The sequence below is a fragment of the Hippocampus bargibanti genome, linkage group LG04 (assembly GCF_051943395.1).
Source record: "Hippocampus bargibanti isolate YZ-2025 linkage group LG04, ASM5194339v1, whole genome shotgun sequence".
Taxonomy (NCBI): domain Eukaryota; kingdom Metazoa; phylum Chordata; class Actinopteri; order Syngnathiformes; family Syngnathidae; genus Hippocampus; species Hippocampus bargibanti.
Genome location: NC_142737.1, coordinates 8,192,309 through 8,219,081, shown reverse-complemented (window position 1 = coordinate 8,219,081; position 26,773 = coordinate 8,192,309). Strand labels below are relative to the sequence as shown.

The window sequence follows — 26,773 nt, the reverse complement described above, 5'->3', positions numbered from 1 at the left end:
CTTTGCCTCTCATTATGGACTAGAGCTGAAATGATTAACAGGTCATTGCTATCTTGTTTCTGCCTTCACCTTAAATTAAGCCTGTGCACGCCATATTTGGTTATTTGGTGCCGTTTGAAGCTACTGTGTTTGTGCTGCTATCATGTCAGAACCATTAGCCTTCTCACACGCACGCACTAAGTTGCCCAGGTCAGGCGAGGAAGTGGGTGGAGTTTTCCCAGCTCGGCTCATTTGCAATGGAGGTGTCGTTTTTTGTTGGTTTTGTTTTTCAGCACATATCCGCTCACTTTACTTTGATGATAGCTCCCTGCTTTATTCAAGCCCGAGTCGTAAATCCCCGCAACACTTGCACGTGTTGGGCCGAGCCTCACAACCCAGCTGTGGCCGTTTCCTACTCGATTCTCATGCTGATTGGCCTCGTTTAGCGCGGCCATTGGCTTTTCAATTCAGCACCGCCCGGCGGGGCGTCCCTCCATGGCCATTTTCATGGTCACGCCCCCCGCGGGCATCTTTAGGTAACAAACGAAACGGAACCCGCTGTGGCGTGAGTCGGAAGAGCTTTTACATTACAAAATCATAAAATATAAAATTTAACGTTGTGTTTTGTTTGATAAAAGACTGCACAAACACTGCATTGAGCTTTATAATATAAATAGTAATAATTTATTCTATCACATTGAAAACATGTTTTCCATATTGCTCTTTCATTTATATCGAATACTTTTTGTCGTACCTTGTCATATGGACCAGCAACATATTATATTTAGTATTTTAGATATACGTTAGCTCATAATAAATTATATAATATGAACTTCTTTATCACATATGACAGATTGTTTTCATCGATATTTTTAAATGAAGCAGGAACACTTACATAATGTACGAGCAGTATCGAACTAATGTTACCATTACCAATGCGTTTAACTTAAACACGAGGACGTTCTACAATCAAAATACAACACAGTTTTCACGATTCCTTGCTTGTGTATTTTAAATGATGGCAATAATACAACTAAAATCCCCTAACGTCGGGGTGGGGGGTAATTTCTGGTTGTCGATAATGCTGATGTGTAGTATTCGAGTGAATGGCGCGTCAAATCTATAATATGACTTTACCAGTTCGGAAATGTATCGAGATTTAAATATTAACTAACATTTGCCTGAGTAGATTGACTCCCCCACCTGTTCAATCTCCTCCTTTGGAACCCCGCTGATGTGGGGGGGGGGGTCTTGTGATAGGTCCACAGGACCCCCCCCCCACTCCGGGTGGTTCTACCCTGCTGGGTAAAAGCCTCCCATCTTATAAAGCTCATTCCCCCCTCCCGGTCACGGTAGAGGTGGACGAGCACGGGGCACTTTTACGCACGAGCGATTTGTTTTTTTTTTTTATGCACGGCGCGTCGTGCTTTGGGGAGGCTGGGGATTTTAAACTTTTGTGAACTTTGCCATGACACTTTCTGGCGAATACGACTCTTCCCCAAACGCCGAGTTGCCTCCTGAGGAGGACCAGATCGACATCGTGGGCGAGGATGAGCCCGAGACTCGTTACAACGAGCTGGCCGTCGGGGCCGAGTTGGACATCTCGGGGGCGGATTCTTCCGCGGAGTGTGACAGCGGCTTCTGCTCCGAGAAGGCCAGTGTTGGGAGCCTGGTGAAGCCCCCTTACTCCTACATCGCTCTTATCACCATGGCCATTCTACAGAGCCCCATGAAGAAGCTCACTCTGAGTGGCATCTGCGACTTTATAAGCAACAAGTTCCCATATTACCGAGAAAAGTTCCCTGCATGGCAGAACTCCATCCGGCACAACTTGTCCCTCAACGACTGCTTCATCAAAATCCCCAGGGAGCCGGGCAACCCCGGCAAGGGCAACTACTGGTCCCTGGACCCGGCCTCCGAGGACATGTTCGACAATGGCAGCTTTCTAAGGCGTCGAAAGCGGTTCAAGAGAAATCAGCCTGACTTCGGGAAGGAAGGATTCATTTTCTACTGCCGGCGTTTTGGCCACCCGTACACTGTCAACCCGGCTGCTGTTGGCTACGCGTCGCTGCAGGATTGCGTCACTGCGCCTTCCTCATTCTGTCACTTGTCGACGCAATCTTGCACTGGACCAAAGGAGCTCAGAATTACAGAAACCACCGAACGCAGCGGTCGTGGCCCACAAACAAAGTGTCCCTTCAGTATCGACTCTATTATGAGTAAACCGGCTCCTATTAACGGGGGGTCGCACCAAACCCCCTTCGCTTATCGGTATACGTCGAACCACGTGACCTGCTTCGTTCCCACACTCTTGGAGAACTCCAGAACTCTTTTTGGACCCTCTGCCATGCGGGGCGATGCCCCTTTTATAAGTGAACAACTAAGCCGTTTATATCCACACACCTGATGTGTTATTGTGATTATTTTGAAATTGTGTCATTATTTAAGACACGCGCTACTCATTTCTTGAAGAAATATTTGTGTTGCATGATATTTATGTTGACTTGATCTCGAAGAAATTCATACATAGTTCTTGAAGTTTTTTTAACACCACTTAAAAAATGTTCTTAGTGTATAACCGTCAGACCGGACGTACACTACCAGTTTATGACACTTCTTATTCAACAACGTGTAATTGTTTCAGAACGTTTGATTGGTCGTGCGCATTTAATATTATTTTAAATAAATGTCACATTATGCATAGTGTGAACATTCACAATGTGCTCAAACATTTTTTGGGGGGAGGGGTGTCCTTAAAGAATAATTCAAATACAATGTACAGCGCAAATTATTTAAAATTCTACCTCACGAAATGCGTAAATATATAGTTATTCAACTTTTGATACAAACGTATTTTATGAAATGCACCTGAACTAAGGTAACAATTCTTTCACTTCCCACTAGAGGGAGGCCGCGCACCACGTTGGTCGGCACTGGCTCAGGCAATATTCGTGTAATATGAATAATAGTAATCCATCCATTATCCAACCGCATAATAAATAATAATAAATAATAATAATAATAATAATAATAATAATAATAATAATAATAATAATAATAATCCATCCGTATCATATGTGTGCATTAACCACTTTAGTATCAATACAAAAATGGTATTGTAAAATTCTTTGGGTTGGTTATAACAAAATAAGTAGTTTTTAAAACATGAACTTTAAATCGACTTTATTGGGATGGTGCATGGGGTCGTGGCAAACTGGGGAAAGAAAGTTAAGGTTTTTTTTGATGGTTTTGTAATTATTTTATGGCTAGAATCTAAGGTCCTCCAAAGTGATTATTTGCTTTTGTAAAGTGCTCTGCCGATGACTTGAGCGGATAAAATAATAAAAGGGTTAATTCAGCAATGTTTGGTTCCTAGACTGTTGTTTTTACAATTGTCCCCTCGAATAAATATTGAAACTGTGAAAATACAACTTTGTGTTACTTTGTCGTGTATGTTATGTCTGCATCTGGAGGTCTCAAAAGTACTCACAGTCGACTTACTCTCATTAAATCCAAATATCTGATCTTTAAAGGACAACCGACGTCTCCGGACAAGTTGTGTCCATAATTTGTAAAATGGCTTCAAATGACTTCTACTGAGCGTATTTTAATAAGATTCCACCGCATATAGCTATATTTTACGTTTTAAGACTAGCGCTGAACATTCAGGAAGTCTTGTTTTTGAGTTGGTGACGAGTCCTCAGGTGACGTCAGAAAAGGACCGCCTCCTGACCGTAAAAAAAGACGCATTCTAACGTCTTTCCATCACGTCAATGTATTTTGCTGTACTGTTTTTTTTTTTAAACCCTTGTGTTACATCCAAAAGCCACCAGCAGAGGGAGTCCAAGCTCCATGCAAGGAATGTATCAGCCTGTGGAAACGGGCTGATTCATTCCTCACAGCTCGGTGGCCATTTTCTTGCCTCTTTTTAGGTGAGACATTCCCCCCCACCCGTTTGCCTCAAAATGACACGGAATAAATTATTTAATCGATGGCAAACATGTATGCTTTCCTCTTCAGAACTATTTGAATCATATTCATAACTGGATGTGTAACAAGAAAGCATCTTCTCCAAATCTGAAGCCATTGTTTTTATTCTCCAGCAATGCAAGACGTCTTGGCGTGATGTCACGAACTGGGGGCGGGACTTTCTGAAAATGCCCAATTCGCAGCTCAATTTTTTTGCAGATTTTGGACACTAAGTCATTTTTATTGATGTTTTGCATTTGACTAAAAATATCACACTGCGTGTTTTGGGTATTTTAGATGCTATAAAACGTTTTTCTGATGTCAGTTAAAAAACAAAAAAGTGACGTCGGTTGCCCTTTGAATGGGGAGAAAAATGTGCAGACTAAAATGTACTTCAGTGTTTGCTAGGTACAATAGATGTTTTGAACAGTTTGTCATTGCGAATTCTGCAATTAACATCTATTTATATTTTCCATTTTATTAACTAGCGCGTGGTTTGGGAATACGTATGTTGATTCTCCAAATGTATCCCGTGGCAGCCGTTAATCCATTCATTGATATTACGACTGGAACAATTATCCATAAAACCCAACTTAATCTCGAACTATATTCGAACATTTTTCACCTAAAATTATAATACTGTATTAGCAAAATGAATGTCATCTTCTGAGTTATGGAAATGTGTGCTGACATTTCCTGGAAGCCATTGTTGTATTAGTGAAGAATTTACGTAATTCTGCCACAAGAGGTCGCAAGTGACCAACTGTTGCTGGTTGTTGGGCATTCTTTTTCTTTACTAAATGGGGAATCACTTAACTGAAGTACATATTCGCCGACATGTTTTTATCAAAGTTCATATTAAAACATGTTTAGGTGATTTATTATGTAAAACATGGTCAAATAATAATAAAGTTACAATCACAATCGTTTAGTTATATAAACACATGTACTGTAATTGAATACTGTATTTAACTATAAGGTGCTTTTAAACTGCACGTTATTAGCTGCAGTCCCAACTGTCCAGTGCCATCAGTCAGAGTCTATTTTTATTTGTGGTCTGGACCCTCCCAGTGCTACCCCCTCCCCCCAAGCCCCTCTTCGCCAGTGTCAGTTGTTCACGCTTATTTGGAAAAGAGGGGAGCTGCTGTCTGTCACATTGACTCTGTTCCGAGAGATGTCGCAGGTCTCTGGAGAGGACGTCACAGTGCCCAGTGCTCCCCGCCACTAGCGAGCCACCTTCTCTGGTTGTATTTTTTATTTTCTTGTTGGACCCTCTCCCGCTTCGACGATGGAGACGAGCCCCATCCCGGTGGTGACGGTCCAAACTACCCCCTTCGATGACCAGCGACCCGGTACCAACGGACTACGGCGGAAGACAACTGTGTTTGAGGGGAAGAAGAACTACCTGCAGAACTACATCCAGAGCGTCCTGTCCTCTATGGACCTCCGGGACCGACAGGGCTGCACCATGGTGGTGGGTAGCGACGGACGCTATCTGAGCCGCGGGGCAATCGAGGTGATCGTTCAGATGGCAGCCGCCAACGGAGTGAGTATCGGAGGAGGCGGTTTGGGAATAGAAAAATGATACCTAGGTCAACGTACAAGTCTTGCAGCAGAACATAAGTTCTGTCAAAATTCATCACGTTGTATAACAGTAAATGTCTTCATGTCATGGACATTTGCTGTACAATATTTTCAAATGTTAAATATATTTGAATCTGCTGTGAATTGATAATGAATCTGCTTACTGTAATCTATGACATGCCACAGAGTCTTTTTTTAATCAATCCATCCATCCATCCATTTTCTGTCCCACTTATGTCATATTTTAAGTCATTCACTGCCAGACGTGCAAAAATGTGTCTACTCCAGTGCCAGGGTTTTTGTCATTGTCACTCAAATTCCAGACCCACAAAATGTTGAGTTCCAGGACTACATAAACATTCAAATCAGCGTGAGAACCCTTAGATTGTCTTTTTTCATCATAAAAAATGGTTAATTCCTAAATTATATGGATCTGGAGTTATATGAACTTGAAATGAGGGCGGCAGTCCAAAATACTATGCAATACATACATATTGGTTTATATTGCGATTTAACAACAACGGAAGCTGGAACAAAGTGCTAACATGGAAAAAAAGGGAAATGCTGCCCCCTGTGAAAGGGGAAAAAAAAAGCATTGACAGAGGTCTTGCCAGCGCTTTATCAGCACCCTAGCAAGAAAAAACAAAACCCAAACTAATTCGGGAATAGCGCTCTACGTCATATTTTGAATTCCTGAATAAATTAGTGAATGGCAGTGAATGAGTTAACGATTATAATAATAATAATAATACATTTCATTTATAAGCGCCTTTCAAAACTCTCAAGGACACTTTACAGTCATGTAATTTTTTTGTGCGGGTGAGCAGCGGCAGCCATTCGCGCCAGTCTTCACTCTACCCAGAAGTAACACAATGATAATAATGGTAACGATGATAATGATTATATTGATAATTATAGTAATAATAAAAAAACTTGGGAGAGTGAATAAATAATAATAATAATAATAATAATAATAATAATAATAATAATAATAATAATTGGAATGGTTGGAATAAAATAAACAAGCAGATAATATGATACTTTGGAATTGTGACAAATCAAGCCATAATCACCCCTCTTAAATACTGAGGGTGAGAACGTTTTCCAAATTAATTCTAGAAGCCCTTTCAAAATTAAAAGCACACATTTTGGAAACGAGAGTGGTTACAGATTGATTTTAAAGTAATGTACATTTGGGAATGTGCCTAGTCAAAGAATTACTGCTCGCTGTTCTGAAATTCTGTACCACTAACTTGCAGTGGGCGGTACCATAGTTGACGAGTTAGCACATCTGCCTCATAGAGCAGAGGTCATGAATTCGGGGCTCTGGACTTCACGCATGAAGTTTGCATGTTCTCTCTTTGTCTTTGTGGATTATCACCGGGTACTCCGCTTTACTCCAACATTCCAAAATCATGCATGGCCAATTACAGGACCCACAGAATATTGAGTTTTAGGACCACATAAACAATCAATACGACATTAGACACATTAGACTCTCTTCTTTCATCAGCAAAAAAAGTTAATTCCTAAGTTATATGGGTCTGGAGTTATCTGAGCTTGAAATGGAGGTGGCTGTACAAAATACAAAGCATTTCATACATATTGGTTTATATAGCCCTTTAACAAGAGCTGAAGCGCGAATAAAGCGCTAACATAGACACAAGCAAAAAAGCAAAAAATATTGCCAGAGGAATGACCAGCGCTTTATCGGCACACATGTAAGAAAAACCAAAATCAATTCCCACATAAATTTGGGAATGGCAGCGAATGAATTAATGACACCCTCAAAAATCATCTTTAGGTGTGAGTGTGAGCATGCGATTAGCTGCTAACCAGTTCAGCGTGTACTTCAGCTCCTGCCCAAAAACGGTCGGGAGAAGCACCAGCATTAAGGGATTGATGGATATCTATAAGTAGATTTAAAAATACAGTATTTTCCACACTATATGGGATACCAATGCCTTATTTTTTTTTTCAAAAGCTGACCATGCGCCTCATAGTCCAGTACGCCTTATTTATGGAAAACGTTATACAATGTTATTCATTGAACGTGCATTTTATAATCCGGTGCGTCTTGTAGTCCGGGTAATATGGTAAAAATGATAACACAATAATCATAATAATTGGTTTAAACACAAAAACAAAAAAATTGACAGTGGCAGCTTGTATTTCAAAAAAAAAACTTGCGGTCACTCATAAATCAAGATACTACTACATTTAAAATAGAGCAGAGGGCAGCTGCAAAACGGGTAGCCTGAGTTTGCTGCTTGCTAATCCGACTGTGGTGTTACAATCCCGGCTGCCGTACCACTTTTGACACGTGGAAAAGATCCGATTAGTAAGTAATTATTTGTGTTAACACGAAGAAACTTGACAGCTCTATAAAGAATGAAAGCTAAAAGTGAGCGAGAAAATCCCCCTAGCTCCGCTTTGACATCTTTCTAATTGTTTTGGAGCGCTTCCAAGGGAACATCTGAAGGGAATTTGATTGTGTTTTGGAGCCAAATGTCTCAGTGTCAATCTTATCAACACTTCCATCAATTTTGCTCTATTTTCCGATGCTCTCTCTCTCTCTCTCTCTCTCTCTCTCTCTCTCTCTCTCTCTCTCTCTCTCTCTCTCTCTCTCTCTCTCTCTCTCTCTCTCTCTCTCTCTCTCTCTCTCTCTCTCTCTCTCTCTCTCTCTCTCTCTCTCTCTCTCTCTCTCTCTCTCTCTCTCTCTCTCTCTCTCTCTCTCTCTCTCTCTCTCTCTCTCTCTCTCTCTCTCTCTCTCTCTCTCTCTCTCTCTCTCTCTCTCTCTCTCTCTCTCTCTCTCTGGGCTCTTGAGTGGACAGGACTCAAGATGGTCCCCGACATAGTTCCGCATATCCTCCCTTAACATACACACTGCACGCTAAAGAGCATAAATGCTTCTCCGGTGAGGACACGCCTATTATGCTATTATGGGAGGTTGATGGGAGGTTATAAACAGCATACAATTATAAATAGTGTGGCTCCCTCTGTTATGTTATTTGGGCAGTGAGAGTTGGGTTTTCAAAATGGCCCGTCTACATTTTATCTCCAGTGGTCACCGAGATGAGGAAAAACTAATATTTTAATATACGCTGACTTCTAGATCAAATGTGCCCTCTATCTAAATTGTGTTGAGGGTAATAAATGGTTATTCCTTGTACTATTTCCAAAATGAAGACATGTTATCTAATCTTGACTATGAAATGAAAAATCCAATTAGATCAAAATACTTTATCTAGACAATAGGCTGTCTCAAAGTGCTTCGCAAAGCACCTGATATGAAACTGTCTCATTAATAGCTATGCAACATTTTTGCACACATAAGTAAACATTTTAATCGTAGTTAACTCATTTACTGCCAGACATTGTGCAAAACTGTCCACTCCAGTGCCAGGGTTTTTGTCATTTTCACTCAAATTGCAGGACCCACCGAATATTGATTTTTAGGACTATGCACAGTAAACATTCAATGCAGCGTAAGAAACCTGAGTTTCTCTTATTTCATCTGAAAAGAAGAGTTAATTCCTAAATTAAATGGTTCTGGAGTTATATGAGCTTGAAATGGGGGTGACTGTACAAAATAAAATACAATGCAGACATATTGATTTACATCGCGGAGCTGAAGCTGTAACAAAGCGTTAACATGGAGAAAAGGCAAACGCTTCCCCCTTGTGGAAGGGAAAAACATTGCCAGGGGTTTCACCAGGGCTTTCTCGGCACCCCTTGAAAGAAAAGCCAAAACCCAAACAAATTAGGCAATGGAACTCTACATCACACTTATCAATTCCCGAATAAATTCGGGAATGGTAGTGAATGAGTTAAATCGCAAAATAAATGTTTCAATGTTTGAAGCGCATCTGTCAGAATGCGTCAAAATATAATCCTCATCTCCGAATTTCTCAAACTCTGCCTTTGCTCTTCTCAAGTATCAGCCTCAGCATTTGTTGTCTGTAAAGTGATTGATGCAACTTTTTTTGGAAAACACCAAAGATCCATGAGGGTCATGTACCTGTCTGTGATGTGCAGATTGGTCGCCTGGTAATCGGCCACAATGGCCTCCTGTCCACCCCTGCTGTCTCGTGCATCATCAGAAAGATCAAAGCCATTGGTGGGATCATCCTCACCGCCAGTCACAACCCCGGAGGGCCAGGAGGAGATTTTGGCGTCAAGTTTAACGTGGCAAATGGATGTGAGGAATGTTTATGAACAACTGAGCCAAGTTTCAACTCTCGTTCTCTTCAACATGTTTGCTCTTTGGGGTGTTTTGGTTTTGTGCGACAGGTCCTTCTCCAGACACTGTGATGGAAAGGATCCATCAGGTTAGCCGCACTCTTGAGGAGTACGCCATCTGTCCTGACCTGCACATTGATCTCTCCAGACTGGGGCGTCAAGATTTTGACCTTGAGAACAAGTTCAAACCTTTTAGAGGTACACGTGTCGTTGTCCTTGGAATTAAAACTATTACGTTTGGGTTTCCCATATCTTTGTAAATATGCGTTAATCTATGACCTGGTGACCTAACCTGAATGATTACTTCGGAATGCAACCCTTACCAATGCAAATATAACAACAAAGTCATTATTACAGTAAAGCATTGTAAAAATAACATTTGAAAACAATTTAGAGTACATTCAGAGTACCTACGAGGAAACACACGCAGGCAAATAAGAAGACAGGAATCAAACCCTCTATGATCTGAAGTGGACGTTTTAACCAGTTGACCGCCGTATCGCAATGCTAAAATATTTCATCCATCCATCCATTTTCCGTCCCGCTTTATCCTCTTTAGGGTCGCGGGGGGTGCTGGAACCTATCCCAGCCATCTTCGAACACTAGGCGGGGGACACTCTGAATTGGTTGCCAGCCAATCGCAGGGCACACAGAGACAAACAACCAGTTACTCTCACACTCACACCTAGGGACAGTTTGGAGTGTTTCAACGAAGTAAAATAACATTTATCTGTATTTTCAGTTGAGATTGTGGACTCTGTAGAGGTGTACCTCCAACTGTTGCGAAACATCTTTGACTTTGGTGCCATCAAAAGTCTTCTGACAGGACCGAAGCAGCTCAAGATACGCATCGACGCTATGAACGGAGGTGAGACAGTCATCATCTTGTTGTAAAATGAAACTTGAGCGTCTTGTCAGTGTTAAATGTCATCTCTCCTCTGATCTTGCAGTGATGGGCCCTTATGTCCGTAGAATCCTATGCGACGAGCTGGGGGCCCCCGTTAACTCTGCCGTCAATTGCGTCCCTATGGAGGACTTTGGGGGCCGGCCCCCTGAGCCAAACCTGACATATGCCTCTTCACTGGTAGATGCCATGAAAGGAGGCGACTTTGGCTTGGGCGCTGCCTTTGATGCAGACGGGGTAAGATTCTCCTAGCTGCAAAATGCTCACGGATTACATTTACGGTATAGAAGGTGATAAGCTGTGTGGAACAGATAGCGGGTACTATCACAGCTGTTTGGCACTCCGATGACTCAATGACACCTCTTCAACGAACAAAGTGGGTGCCAAACACTAACTAGCTTGTGCAGAAACGACGTCTCACTGCTAAGAAAAAGATTATGGGGCAAATATTTGGGATTGGTATTCAAGTTTTCTCATTTTTAAGTCTATGTATTATGTAACACTATGAAATGATCTGTGTTGCTTGAAAAAATATACAGTTTGTGTTTATCGGTACATAGTGAAACGGGTTTGTATTATTTAAAAAATAATGGTCAATAATATGAATGAATAGATTGGAAAAAGAAATTGAGTTAATGAGGCCCCACAAAAAAACTAAGTAGCTCAAATTTTTGAACATCATCCGAATTGTCATTACTGCACACACTCACACACGCATGCACATAGCAAACCATTTCCTGAAGAAATGATCTTATCAGGGGACGTATGTCATATGAGCCCCCATCAGGATCAAAACCTTCCCAGTGATAAGCGAGGGTGTTTGTAAGATGTTATGTCATACTGTCATCTTTATCTGGCCCAACTCTTGGCAGACACTGAACATGCAACTGAACTGCACAAACACACACAAAAGTGTACAGTATGCTGTCTGTAAACCTAATGAATTTACAGTCATGACAACGTTGAATACAACTTAAACCCAATGAGAATCAATCAGAATAAGAAAGCCATTATTAGTCCCACAATGCAGTGAAATTTGCAGTGAAATAATAACCAAGAACCATGAGGCACAGTTTGGAGATTGTCGGTCTTTTGTGCTGTATCTATCAGGATCGCTACATGATCCTCGGAGAGAACGCTTTCTTCGTGAACCCGTCGGACTCTGTCGCCGTCATGGCCGCCAACCTCTCCTCCGTGCCCTACTTCCAACAGCTGGGAGTCAAAGGCTTTGCCAGGAGTATGGCTACCAGTGCTGCACTCGACAGGTAACCACAGAGTCGCAAACACACCCTTTTATTTTTGTCATGATAGAGAATAAGAAGTTATCATATTTAAAAGTTTCGTGCTGTTATATGCTTAGTCAACATGTGTGACTCGAATACACAATTGAAGCATAGACAACCTGGGGTCAAGCAGTTCAACAGACACAGCAAGTTAAACTGTCATCTTGATCTCGGAGATCTGGACTTGGACAGAATTTAGGACTTGGGAAACTCCTTATCACAGGATTAATTTATGACTTCAAACTCTTTCACAGGAAGAGCTCATTAGCCAGGTTACCAATTTATCAGTTCATGGAAAACACAATGTTTTATTGCTTACAGCTGTTCATGCTTAGAACTCAAGAGGTGTGGTATTCTAATCAAGAAAACGTTGATGTTTTACTAATTTATCACTTTAATTTGCATATACTCTCAATAAATAGCTTGGCAGAGGGCTGCAGAATTCAGGCGTCTGTCATGAATGGCTGCGTCTCCTGCCGGCAGTAAAGACAATCTTTCTGGGTCCAACCGTTCATCCACAGTATCCGATCAAACATCTCTGACATGTCATCATAAACTACTATGCAGTCTTTCTCATTTATAAGGAAATGTACTTGACAAAAACCAAAACCAAGAGGAATAATGCTTGGACTCGCACCCAAAATTCCCATTCCCTCATCGTGCTGACGGCGGTGAATGAGTTCTAGCTGGATCTGAAATTTTCACTACTAACAATGGAAACGTTTTTCTATATAGGTTACATTGACTAGAATTCCACATCACATTGTGGCCACAAGTAGAATTCTTGTTCTATGCTGTGAACAGTGAATCGTAGTGGTAATTGCTGCATGCTAAACTAGCGCTACGTCACACAAGTTGGGTTCCTAGTAAGTCAAGGTACCACTGTACGAATGAAATGCAAGTCAACAATCCTTTCCAAGAGGTTACCGAAGTCAGAAAAGTCGATTTGAAACATTGTAAAACGACTGCTAAACATCAACCAGACTTGTGTTCCTCAAATGTTTATAATCAGCCTTCCGGGTTTGATTCAAGGAACAACTCCCGTTTGAAGTCCGAGTACAGTTCCAGCATGGAGCGCTTTTTGTCAGAATGCAAGACCAAAGCTTTTAAATCTCGGCTGAGCTCTTGTCAGTGGAGACGGGTCATTGGATGCTATGTTTGGCAAAATATGAAGTCAGGGCCAAAAGCTGATAATGTTTCATCCCTTCCCCACTTGTTATTGCTTGGAATGTACTATTTGCGGTGAAGTTAGCAACCTGGACGTTTGGGTTAGGTGTAAACATGCTGTTTAGAGCTTCAAATCTTCATGGGAGAAGCAGTCCCCCCCCATGTGTGGAATGTCAGGCTTTCTGTTCTAGCTCTAGCTATGTCTCTGAGGACAACATTGGTTTACTCTTATTTGGTCATTTCTCCTGTCCTTGTGTAAACATGTGAACTGGGCATTCTGGTGCTTTATTTGTGGATGGCATGATTTATGAACGGATATGCTTTGCATATCTACCCATTTATTGAATCTCAAAATCCATAGCAGATCCCACAGTGAGAATGCTTTGGTGCTATTTTTTCACTTTTATGAATGCCAGGAAATAAGAAACATTGTAGACTGATGACACATGGTATTGGGTTCTGTTCTGTTTCCACCTTAAGTGGTCGTTGACGATGACTCTCAAGCGTAAACATAGTGATTGCAAAGTGTTCTCTTAATCCGAGGAAGTGGGCCAAAGGTTGTTATTGTTTGCCATTTTTATCAGTTGAGCTCAAAAAATCTTGAAATAAGATTATACGGATGAACTGGCTTCCAAGATTGACGGTCAGAAGATTGTGTGCTTATCACACATGTGCATGGTTTTGATTTCATTGAGTTGGGTTATACTGTGATTGCAAATACCATCACAATGTATATTTTGACTTTTAACTGCTATAATCCACTAGTGTTGGGGGAAAATGATGCAGTGACCTTGACTTTGTGGTGAAGCTGCTGGATGTTACGAAATGACCGTTACCACCCCAAAAAAGCAGGGGTGTCGCAACAAAACAAGAGCTTCCAGAAATATCATAATTTCTCATTTGGAAGGAGGCCTGAGTAGCTGACTTTTTGTACAGGTCTGTGGGGTCGTCGATTGATATTGAACTAATTAAATAAATTAACTAATTCACTACCATTCCCGAATGTATTTGGGAATTGAAAAGCATGACAGAGCGCCATTCGCAAATGTGTTCGGGTTTTGACTTTTCGTACGTGGCGGGGTGCCGATAAAGTGCTGGTTAGATCTCTGGCAATGTTTTTCCCTCCCACGAGGGGGAAACATTTACCTGTTTTACATGTTAGCACTTTGTTCCAGCTTCAGCTGTTGTTAAACCAATATTATGTATTGCATTGTATTTTGGACAGCTGCACTTATTTCAAGCTCATATAACTTCAGACCCATATCATTTAGGAATTAACTTTTTTTCTGATGAAAGAAGAGAGTCTCAGGTTTATTATGCTGCATTGACTACATATAAAGTCCTAAAACTCAATACAGTGAGACCTCAACTTACAAACACCTTATCTTACAAGGGAAAGAGCTGCTGTGGAGGCAGCCACACAGGGGGGCGCCATCTTTTTGCCTTATGTCACTTATGGACACTTGTAAATATGGGTTGTTGCAATATATCTAAATGCATTTCTTGATTCTGCACTATGTACAGTGTTGTTTATAGAACGGTTTTTGCACATCTACATTTGCACAGTATACAGTTGACATTTTTATTTTGTTATGCTTAGAATATCTTGTTTTCTATCCTTTCACTCCCACCCCAACCCCATCCCTCTTCAATTGCTGCTGTGGACTGCAAATTTCCCCATTGCGGGACGAATAAATGTATTCTGATTCTGATTCTGATCTTACAAACGTTTCGTCTTACAAACGTCAAATTTATGAAAATTAAACCTTGTAATAAGCACTATTTTCATAATACACACCCACCACGGCTGGCGGAGTGATCTTTGGCGGACTGGCACTGGAGTGGACACATTTTTGCACATTGTCTGGCAGTGAATTGTTTAATTAATTTGGGGGGGGGGGGGATTAAAACATGTGTCAATGCAGGGAAGGCAAGTGGTAGGTTCACAGGGGGCCCTAATACGTCAGTTGGTGGGCCTTACTGTTCAGACACCAAAATTCCAAAAGTGAGTCCACTTGAAATCTGTTGCTAACTAAATCAGCAGTACTCACTAAAGGCAATCAGTTTCACAGTCTAACAAATTAATCCAGCATTTTTTCCAAGCAATTACTTACGCAATAAAACCCATACATGTAGGGGTAGGGGGGCATTCAAACTCCACACAGGAAGGTCAAACCCTTCACATCTGCACTGTGAGCCAGACATGCTAACCAACCAGCCACCATACATTTGAATTAAAAATAAATTAAACACCCTGGACTACTCTTTGTGGAAACAAAGTATTGATGTAAAATGTCAGTTACATCCACACAAGCTCTCAACAACTCTCCGTGGCTCAAACTAAAAGCTTCACCGACTTTGGCCTTATTAAAGTGAACCCGTTGGATCGTCATCAAACATTTGCTTTGCTTCATCTCAAACTTCACAGTAACGCTTTACAAACACGGGTTGCTGTTTACCAGGAGACTACAAAACGTGGGCCACAAAAATATTTTATTTTAGTGTTTTGTTTGTTATCTTTTTAGGGTAGCGAAAGCAATGAAACTGGCACTGTACGAGACTCCTACCGGTTGGAGGTACTTTGGGAACCTGATGGACTCCGGCAGATGTTCCCTCTGTGGGGAGGAAAGTTTCGGAACAGGTACTGCACAAACAGTGTATAACCTGCTTACTGACTAACCTCATGATCCTGTTCTAATAAGAATTATTAGGAATTAATTCAGTAGTCATACTATGAAATACAGTGATACCTCGGTTTACGAACCCCTTGGTTTATGAACTTTCTGGTTTACGAACGTTAAATTTATGACAATTTTACCTTGGCATACAAACTATTTTTCGGGATACACACGGAGCTGCCACCTACCAAGAAAATGGCAGCTTGTTTTGGTCCTCTATTCCCCGCCCCCAGTCATTGGTTAAAGCCACGTGATTCGTCAAAAACGCAGCAGTAATGGGGGGAAGTTTATAGACAGAGAGAGAGTAAAGCCATTCTCCAAAAAAGCAAATGGCCGCTGACATTTTTTTGTCCTCTATTCCCCGCCCCCAGTCTCCGGTTAAAGCCACGTGATTGGTCAAGATCGCAGCAGTGAGGGGAGGTGGTTTAATCATTAAAGAGACAGGCAGACGACAGAGAGAGAGTGACAAAATTGATAGCAAACAGTGACATTTGGACTCGTTTCAACTTTGATCGTTCAAAGGCAGAATGTAGACCGCACATTTAAAATTCCCATCAATCATGCTCCACAAATAACCCGCACAAGCCATCTGTACAGTTGATGAAAAAAGCTATCAACCCAGCTAAACAGAACACAAATGATGAGGAACAAGGTCAAATTATCGCAGAGAAAGCACCTACAAGGGATCATTCCTCAAGATGGTGAAAGAAGACTCATCAAGTGTTTAATGCTGATGAAACCGGCCACTCCATTCCATCAAGCCATCAACGACCATCACAAAGGTAAATAAAAACGACTATTATACAGTACAGTTTATTTCTTTAATTATAATACCATAGCACATTTATTAGACATAAAATAATGTATATTTTGCGTAGTTTTAAGGCTTAGAAGATTGGAAAGTAGAAAATTATGTTTTATGGGGACCTGGGAACGGATTATTCTCATTTTAATGGTTTCCTATGGGAAATTAATTTTTGGGATACCCACTTTTCGCCTTACTCACTCTGTCTGGGAGCCAATTAAGTTCGTAAGCCAATGTATCACTGTAGCAGGAAAATGACATCATTTGAAGGTTACTTGAAAACTCCCTGCAACTTTGAGAAAGAGTTTACTTTAGTTTACAAAAGTGAGTTAAACATTTTTTCCCCAAAACATAATTTAGTCATTAAGACAGAACTGACCTAATTTTGGAGTTAGCTGAACTGAAATGAGCTTTAGCTCTTTAAAAAAAATGGACACTGCCGTTGAAATAATTGTTTACTTGTTCCGTTTTTGTTTTTAACGCATCCTGGCTGCTGCCTAGTATGAGGATGAGGTGGCCGTGACCCCCGGCTGCATGTTTGAATAATTCCCATTCTTCTGCTATAAAAGGAGACGGGAGCTCTCTTTGAATGACGGCAACACGCAGACAAAACTCGCTGAGGCAACACAAGCGCATTTGCTGTGTCTACCTGCCTTCAATACTATTTTGTCGAGAGAATACAGGGGACAGCAAAGGGGCCCTGTGAGCGTAGTATAGAACAAACGTGACTTCTGGGAGGAGAGAAGTGAAAGGAACACTCAGCGGAGCTTGTCTAACCTTTTAAGGCCAAAAAGCCTGAAGGGGAGCTTTGCAGTAAATCGTCTCAAACTGTACCCGACTCTCCGTCTTGACTAAATTGCCGTCATTGCAGTTTTATAAATATTGTTTAGAATTTATCGCTTTTATCGCTTTGCTGCTGTGAAATGTAAATTTCTCCACTGCAAGACTAATAAAGGCAAATCCAATCCAATCATTAGCATGTGTTGTGGTACATTTTCGGAGGGAGTCGGGGGGGGGGGATGACCGGAAAGATATCTTAGATCGCAGGTGTCAAAGTCAAGGCCCGCGGGCCAGATCCGGCCCGCCACATCATTTTTTTCGGCCCGCGAAAGCAAATCAAACTTGTTAAATTCCATGATGATTGCTAAAATCTGAGCCAAAATTTCATATTTTTGGATGTCAACCACGATAAAAGTCATTATTCTTGACTTCAGATTTGAAAACGAGTTATTCATTAATTTGCTGTGTGCTCTATATGTAATATTTGAAGGGATTTAAACATTCTAAAGGGTTCCCCAAATTCATAACGGCCCTTGAGAGGAAACCATAACTACAATGTGGCCCGTGGCAAAAAATGACTTTGACACCCCTGATGTAGTAGATCTGACTCATTATGTGATGGCGGACGAAGAGAGACAGACAGCAAGACGGGGATTAAGCACTGGCGGCTGTCACTTTCCCCAACATATGTCCGCCACAGCCGCTCAGGAACAACGAGAGAGAGTGCTTTTTATTTAGCTTATTTTATTTGTTTTCATTTGGTCCTTTTCTGCTCCACGCCCTTTTAGGGAAGTCGTGCTCACACATTGGTTCTTGTTAAAATGTCAATGTGTTCACAACAGAAACTTTGCAGCTGTCCACGCGAGGCAGCGTAATGGCTCCCTATTGAAGGGTGTTAGCCCATTGTGTACTTATGTGTACCTTTGAGCTGCATACAGTAAACCAGTGGACACTCTATGCGCCACTTCCTGACAATTTGAACAGGTTCTTTTGGACTTACGCGCAGTATTTCAGTATCGCCAAGCAGTTTCGTAATCATACCATAAAGTTGGCAAAATTGACGTTCATCAGTGGCTTGTTGGTCTAGTGGTATGATTCCGACTTCGGGTTTGGACAATCCAGAATGAGCCCTGCTAATAGTGATCTTTTTATCTCATTTACTGTCATTCGCAAATTTATTTGGGAATTGACGTGGATCGCCATTCCCAAATTTGTTCGGGTATTGTTCTTGCTGTGTGGATGCGTTTAAAGCTTCGGTCAAACCTCTGGCAATGTTTTTACCTCCCACGAGGGGGCAGCATTTGCCTTTTGTACAGCAACCCCCACTTTCAATGACGATAACTCTACAACCAAGTAAGCTTGAAATAAACTTTTTTTTCTGACGAAAGAAGAGAATCTGCAGTTTCTTATGCTGCATTTAATGTTTCTGTAGTCCTAAAATTTTGGCACATCGGAATTGTTTTTGGGTTTTTTTTTGCATTTGTAATGACAAGGTTAGGACGCTAGAGGCCAGTATCACGCTACATATCCTTGTTATGGGGAATTGGATTGGATGTACAGTACCTTTATTTGTCTCGCAGTGGAGAAATTTACATTTCACAGCAGCTAAGTTGTGAAAGACGAGAGGAAAGGGAGAAGTAGAAAAACAAAATACAGGAGCTGCTGGAAAGCCACTCTTGCGGTGCCATGTTGAGGTAAAAAAAACTAAATAGCTAACTATCTAGCTAGCTAGCTATTAGATATATAGCTGTCTAGGTGGCTATCTATCTAGCTGGCTATCTGTTGGCTATCTATTAGCTATCTACTAGCTTTCTATCTATTTACTTCCGGGTTGAGTGAACGCTGGCGTGTGTGGCTGCCGCTGCTCACCCACAGAAAATAACTTTTCCTATGACTGTAAAGTGACCTTGAGATTTTTGAAAGGCACTTAGAAATAAAATGTATTATTATTATTATTATTCTGTGGGTCCTGCAATTTGAGTGAAAATGACAAAAACTCTGGCACATTTTTACACATCGTCTGGCAGTGAATGAGTTAAATATGTTCATCATTATCATTGCTATAAGCTGAGGTGTCAGCTTCCTTCAAGAAACAAATGTATTTCCTCAAAATAATGTAAATATGCTTCATTTTACCATCAAGAATTCTGATTGTGATTATTTCAGTTCGTGAAAGAACAACATGCATATTAAATGATAACAACTGAACTCTGCTGCTAACCAAACCAGCAGCACCCATGTAAAATCTCAAATATAACGTATAAATTGACAGGTATGACGCATCCAGAATATCACAGCCCCCAAGTGAGAGTAGGATAGGAAAGAATGCCTCAACGATGGTTCATCTGGAGGTTTTAGGTCTTCACCAAATTAAATAAAGTACTTCTCTTACAGGTTCAGACCACATTCGTGAAAAAGATGGCTTGTGGTCAGTGCTGATGTGGCTGTCAATCATGGCCGCTAAAAAACAAAGCGTGGAGCAGATTGTCCGTGAGCACTGGGCCAAATTTGGACGCAACTACTTTTGCAGGTAAAACGCTTCTTCGGGTGGAATGATGACGTTTTGAGATACTCCCCGTGCATTCGCAAGTCGCCAGCGAGTCCGTCGTGCTGCAAATCATCATTCCTTGTATGGATGAAGCCCAACATAACTCCTCACAGCCACTCACTCCTCCAGTCGGCCTTCTCCGTTGCTCTTATTTCTATTTTATTTTGCTACCATTTATGCAGTGAACCGCATCGATAGTAACAAGAGTTAATATTAGCCGACGCAAAAGTCCATATGGTGATAAATAATGAACTGAATGTTTTTGGAATGGGAATGAAAGCCTGAGTTGCCACAAAAAAATTTCCCCATATATGGTGTCAAAAATATCCTTACCTGTGGCTGTTTTTGTCAGGTTTGACTATGAAGGCCTCGATCCCCGTGCTGCCTTCTACCTGATGAGGGATCTGGAGTCGGTCATCTTGGACAAAGGCTTCGGCAGCCAGAAGTTTGCTGTGGGAGATCACATGTACAATGTTGAGCGGGCGGATAATTTTGAGTACATCGACCCGGTGGATGGAACGGTCGTGAGAAACCAGGTGAGCATTGATTATGTAATATTGGAAATGACAGTGATGTTTTTTAGAATACCAAAAACATCTTTAGTATTAGTTACAGGAAAGGGTGAGTTTCCAGTTCTTTAAAAAAACAAGGAAAAAAAAACACTATTTGCCTTATGTTAGCTCATTCACTGCCATTCACAAATTTATTCGGAAATTAAAAATATGATGTTGTGCGCTTGTTTTTCTTGCTTGGGTGCCGATAAAGTGCTAGCCAGACCTCTGGGCATATTTTTTTCCCATCCTCAAGGGAGCAGCATGTACTTTTTTCCATATTAGCGCTTTGTTCCAGCTTCAGCTGTTGTTAATGCGCTATATCAACCAATATGCGTGTATTGCATTTTATTTGGGACAGCTGCCCTCATTTCAAGATCATATAACTCCAGATCCATATAATTTAGGAATTTACTCTTTTTTCTGATGAAAGAAGAGACTCCAAGGTTTCTTACGCTGCATTGAATGTTTATGGAGTTCTAAAACTTAATATTATATGGCTCCTGGAATTCAAGTGACCATGACAAAAACCCTGGCACTGGAGTGGACACATTTTTGCACGTCTGGCAGCGAATGAGTTAAAATTCTGACTTGACAGTAGAATATTTTTCAAACAATTTTTCAAACAATTTTCTTTTTTCGAGCATCTTCATCTTTATTAAGTTCATACAGTGGCTTGTTCTGTAGCCATAAGGGGACGCAAGTCATTGTCTTATTGTGCCGGTCCCAAGCCCGGATAAATATCGAGGGTTGTGTCAGGAAGGGCATACAATGTAAAAGCTTGGCCAAAATAAACATGCCAATCAAACTTCTGAAGAGGGAGGCCACTGATTCGCTGTGGCGACCCCTGAAGGGAAAAGCCGAAAGGAAAAGAATTGTGACTGTAAAGTGTCCATGAGAGTTTTGAAAGGCACTTATAAATGTGCCGATTACCATTTTGTGTTTGGAAGCCTTTTACTGAGCGAGTTGCTTGTTCTGTAGCCACAAAGGGACATATGTCTTCTTGTGCCGGTCCCAAGCCCGGATAAATACAGAGGGTTGTGTCAGGAAGGGCATCCGACGTAAAAGCTTGGCCAAAACAAACATGCGGATCAAACCTCTAAAGATGGAGGACACTGGTTTGCTATGGCGACCCCTTGAAGGGAAAAGCCGAAAGGAAAAGAAGAAGAAAACTTATAAATGAAATGTATTATTAGTATTATTTGTGGATTTAGCCAACACCTACAAATAGAGCAATTCTTCCACCCAGTGTCTTTCCTAGCAACATAAAACTTGAATCTTAGTGTTTATTTATGTTCATGCGCAATCATTTGGATCATATCAAAAGGAGACGTGACTTCATGGGAAGGTTGGTTGGATATTCCTGCTCACATTCATACATCATCATTGTTGTGTTTGGCAACAGACCACCCACACTCTGCTCCATCTGAGGAGATCCATGTTTGGATATGATGGTGGAGCTTCCATTTTAAAATCATAAACACACACACACATACACACTTAGAGGAGTCCGTGCGCACTTCCTGTATGCGCCTCCATCCTCCTCTAAAGTTTTCCCAGCTGACTCCAATCGGGTTCCTCTAAAACGCCTGCCGCTGCCACTTGCCCCACCCTGCCACATGCCTAACACACACAAACACGTTCACATACTCCGATACAGTAGGAGTTGGTGCAAACACACATACCAACACACTGCCACTTTGTGTGACAATTTGATAGAGGAGCCAGGAAAACGTCACTCACTGTGATGATGAGAACAAAGCGTTTCCAGGGTTATGCGGTGGTTCCTCTGTTCCAAAATGTGGTTTCAACCTCAACGGTAAACCCTCTCAGCTTGGTTGCCCCCCCGTCCCCCCAGTGTGTTATTGTAGCGCACATTCCTGCCAGGCCAGAATTATATCAGCTGTCGCTTCTGCTCTCCAGGAGACTAAAACACACACACGTAAACATACATATGCTTTTACAGATATCTTTTTGGGTTGACCATTGAAATATAAAAAAAACTTAGCCCAATGGGCAGAAGATATAGAAATCTATTGCATGTATAGACACAGATACAGTCATAGTTCAACAATTCATGAAGTACACCTGCACATTATCCACGAGTCTTATAGCAAAAAAATGTTGGGCATGCATTATTGGATGGCTCATTAAAATCGACTATCCTTTCATCTACTAATGAACAGGTGTATTTTAATTACCAGGCAAGTTTGGACGTACAAGACCATAATATCACATGAAAGTTGTAAAAAAATGTTTGACATCATAGATGTATTCTCCGTAGCTCAACAATCACAATATTAAACTACTAACATTGATCCTGCAACCCTTATTTGACACCTTAAATCTATTGTGGCAAAATGCTAACTCCGATTTGAAAACAAGATTCGAAATAACGTCGACAAATCATTTCGCACGCTATAAACAACAAATAAAAAGCCAACTTTTCTTCTGTCGTAAACTGTATTTTAATATTATTGTAACAAAGAGTGCATGGCCCACTCTGTACCCCTCAGAGAAAGTAATCTATTTTCAAAGTTGCTATATTAGCTGCTTTGGAAATAAGCTGACGTTGGCACTGTGAAATACTGCCATGGCTGCGAAAAGTTTGGGATTGCCGATTTTTGTCTCCTTAGCCTCTACTTTGACAGGACAAAGATAGCAAGAAAAGTGTTTTTTTTTTCACGCTAATGTTTGTTCTTGATTATCTTTATTGGACTTGGGTCGAGTTCATAATATGAAGTTTCATTATTTTAAATAGTATGTATATTTTTCTTCTTACCGAGTTCATGACATGAAGTCTCATTACATGAATTTTCAATATGTATTTTTTTTCTTCTTACCTTATCACGTTTTGGGGGAACGGATTTGCTAAGGTGAAATGTGCATTTACACCCAGCAACTGTTTTTGGTTTCTTTAATTGGTCGCTGGATGGAAGGAAAGGAATGATTTTGCGTTCATCAGGGGATACGATTCCCTTAGTAGAAGACACATGATTACAGTAATGTGAGTCAGGTTTGTATGCAAGTCCATAATTGTTCATACCAATAGTGACATCTACTGGACGTTTCTTGATATTTCACATAATAATGATAAGTAATAAAGATAGTCCAATTTGCGATTGCTTGTTTTGAAGACTAACAGACCACCGACAATTTATCCAGTTGTGTTGAAAAAAAAATATATGAATGCAGAAATAAAAGTAAAACCATGCATTTTTTTCCCAGGGTTTAAGAATCATCTTCAGCGATGCATCTCGTCTAGTGTTTCGGATGAGCGGAAGTGGCGGTGGAATGGGCGCCGTCATCCGTATTTATGCAGAGAGCTTTGAGAGAGACCCCGAGAGACATAGCAGAGAGACACAGGTACTCTATGTGTGTTTGTGGGTCTGTTTACACTGCCTTAAAGGACAACCGACACCATTTTTTGTTTCCTAACTGACATCAGAAAAACCTTTTATAGCATCTAAAATGCCGAAAACACGCAGGCTGATATTTTTAGTCAAATGCAAAACACAGAAGAAAAATTAGTTAAAGTGTCCCAAAACTACTTCAAAATGACCCCGGAAATGGTGAGTTTCAGAAGGTCCCGCCCCCTTTGATCGTGACGTCACGCCAGGACGTCTTGCCTTGCTCTAGAATCAAAACAATGGCTTCAGATTCGGAGATGCTTTCTTGTTCCTCATCCAGTTATGAATATGATTCAAATAGTTCTGAAGAGGAAAGCATAAACATTTGCAATCGATTAAAGAAGTACTTCCACATCAATTCGAGCCTTCAGGACTACAATGTAGCGTCCCAGAAAATGCACAAGTTGGCGCCCAAGCTCCGTTGGAAATCTACTAGTCAACTAGTATCAAATGGTAGTCTTGGTGCAACACACGATTGATTCACCATCGCATTATTCATGTTTTCCTTCTAATTTCGCCATCAACACGGATGAACAGGAAGTTTTCACACCAAACAAAGTACCCAAAATGCATTGTGTGTCGCTTTCTCGGTCAGGGGCGTTCCAGACGTGACGTCACGTCAGGCATCGTCATCAACTCGAAAACAAGACATCCCGGATATTCAGTGCGAGTCTTAAAACGTAAAATATAGCTATATGCCGTGGAATCTTATACACTCAGTAGAAGTCATTTGAAGTGATTTTACAAATTATGGACACAACTTGTCCGGAGGCGTTGGTTGTCCTTTAAGAGCGACTGGCCTTATTCTAGCTTTGTACACATACATGTAACTGTACAGTGTGTACCAATTAGAAGGGATGTTATTGGTGATTGGGCACTCTACTCAAAACGATCCTCATAAAATTGTATAATGGCAAGACAGGTGCCAATGGCTACAACTACCCAAACATCTAAAATTAGAAATGATATTCAATAATATACTTGTCAAGTTGGCCAGTGCCATCACAGATCATCACTGTGAAGTTGGCACTTGGGGACTGCCTCCCACGTCATTATTTGTGTGACTGAGAACATCTCATCTTGCATTTTGATTTTCCACAATTTCATGAATGATGTGTAACTTATTGTATTGTAAACCGAAAATAAATTGTTGTGATGTACACGTCGAAGCACCCGTATCATGTGATTAATTTGGTCCTATCCTGTTTGTCACTCAATGCAGGTGGTGCTGGGTCCTCTCATCGCCATTGCGCTCAAAATCTCCAACATCCACGAGAGGACGGGACGCCACGGTCCAAATATGATCACATGAGCGAAAAAGAGGAAAAATAAGATTAAAAAAACATTTGAGCTCATTCAGAAAGTGCCTCGAAAACATCCTTGAACGTATATAGTACAATATAAAAAAATCTCTCTCGAAATGGCCAACATCAAGTATTAACTACATCAGGGAATTTATGAATCACGGATGAAAAATGTGCAAAGAAGCCTAATGAATGCGTATGAGCATTTGTTTGTGTTTTATGGAGTTGTTTAGCACTTGTCAGGAATAATTCACTCACCATCATGCTGAAACACTGCCCCGGTGCCCCCCCCCCCCCCCATCCCAGCTTCAATATTTGTATACGCCACTGTAAAACACTTTAATGTAAAGTCAAACAGGCAATGCATCACAGCTAATAAATTCTTGTGAAATTAATATGGTCACGTTTCACATCACATCAATCAGCCATCCATTAAAATGGACCCCTTTTTTGGTTCCCGGCCCACAGTTCAGGAAACGCTGGATTGGCGGTTTTCAAAGCTGCTTTGTGAAGAAGAGGACAAGCATTGATCTTGACAAGGTCTGAAATCGACACCGACAAACGGAACTCATAAACACGCCGATTGCTGAAGTTACGAGATGAGGATGTGCCAGTGGATATCCGCACAGATACATATTTTTTAGCCGTCTTCAGCAGACGTTTGTTATTGCACCATCCGGAGCTGTAGCATGGGTTAAATCTGGCTTTCAAGAGTGTTACCGTTTTTCAAGACAAAAGGATTAGTAAATATTATTTTCTTATGTACTAGAATAGCACAACCGCTTCACAGTGTAAGGGAGCAGAGTTCGATTCCAGTCTTCCCTTGTTTTTTTAAAAGTAAACTACTATTAAAATAAACTTGTTAATCTCATCAAATATAGTGGAATTTGGGAATGTGGAAACGTAATATTGTAAAGCAAGCACAAAAAGTATATGATGACACGTATTTTGTGACGATGTCATGGGTGCTTACACTTCTTCAGCATACGAGCTACTTTTGAAATAACCAACTCAAAATGAGCCACCAATTATATTTATTGATAATAATAATAATACATTTCATTTCTAAGCGCCTTTCAAAACTCTCAAGGACACTTTACAGTCACAGTATATTTTTTCTGCGGTTGAGCAGCGGCGAGAAATATATTGATGATTGTTGCAACTTATGTTGCTGTATAAACGCATTTGTTACACAACACAACGTAATTATGTACGTTTGTTGCCATTACCTGAGTAACTGATAACTGGCAGACGAGAAAAACGCACTTCGAAATGTAATCGTGAAAACAGGCCTACTTCCATTCCGTATGAAAGTGATACTTTATTTCTTATTTGGTCCACCTCTCCCACTCATTTTTATACCATATCTTTCTTTCAAGAGGAAAAAAACGAGCGAAAAATTAGGATCTAACAACGACTAGCTCTTTTACTTTGCAATGCTCACGGTTGTTGTTTGAGCACGCAGTGTACCCAATAATGAGATGTCATTTGATTGGCTGTCCAGTGTATCAATCAAGTGATGGGATTGCTGATAGACTGACGTCTATTTTTTATTAACTGAACTTTATT

At 40.9% G+C, this 26,773-nt stretch overlaps 2 protein-coding genes across 2 annotated transcripts; both read left to right on the top strand.

The window, feature by feature from the left end:
* The first annotated feature begins 125 nt into the window (after positions 1-125).
* On the top strand, positions 126-2,627 carry foxd5 (forkhead box D5). Its single transcript, XM_088993827.1, has one exon. It carries the CDS (start codon positions 1,448-1,450, stop codon positions 2,384-2,386), a length of 939 nt encoding a protein of 312 aa, XP_088849953.1. The 5' UTR covers positions 126-1,447; the 3' UTR covers positions 2,387-2,627.
* Positions 2,628-5,074: 2,447 nt separating this feature from the next.
* pgm5 (phosphoglucomutase 5) lies at positions 5,075-25,599 on the top strand. The gene is made up of 11 exons (XM_088993822.1): positions 5,075-5,494; positions 9,571-9,733; positions 9,826-9,972; positions 10,517-10,642; positions 10,725-10,915; positions 11,789-11,943; positions 15,654-15,769; positions 19,786-19,921; positions 20,292-20,475; positions 23,719-23,856; positions 25,123-25,599. Exons 1-11 carry the CDS (start codon positions 5,237-5,239, stop codon positions 25,210-25,212), a joined length of 1,704 nt encoding a protein of 567 aa, XP_088849948.1. The 5' UTR covers positions 5,075-5,236; the 3' UTR covers positions 25,213-25,599.
* The last annotated feature ends 1,174 nt before the right edge of the window (positions 25,600-26,773 follow it).

What these genes read in the sequence shown, in the direction of transcription:
- pgm5 (XM_088993822.1), top strand. Translation starts at nt 5,237, where the DNA reads ATGGAGACGAGCCCCATCCCGGTGGTGACGGTCCAAACTACCCCCTTC. An exon ending in CAAGTTCAAACCTTTTAGAG is followed by an intron (nt 9,973 to 10,516) that starts GTACACGTGTCG and finishes CTGTATTTTCAG; the next exon opens with TTGAGATTGTGGACTCTGTA. An exon ending in GGAGGAAAGTTTCGGAACAG is followed by an intron (nt 15,770 to 19,785) that starts GTACTGCACAAA and finishes CTTCTCTTACAG; the next exon opens with GTTCAGACCACATTCGTGAA.
- foxd5 (XM_088993827.1), top strand. Translation starts at nt 1,448, where the DNA reads ATGACACTTTCTGGCGAATACGACTCTTCCCCAAACGCCGAGTTGCCT.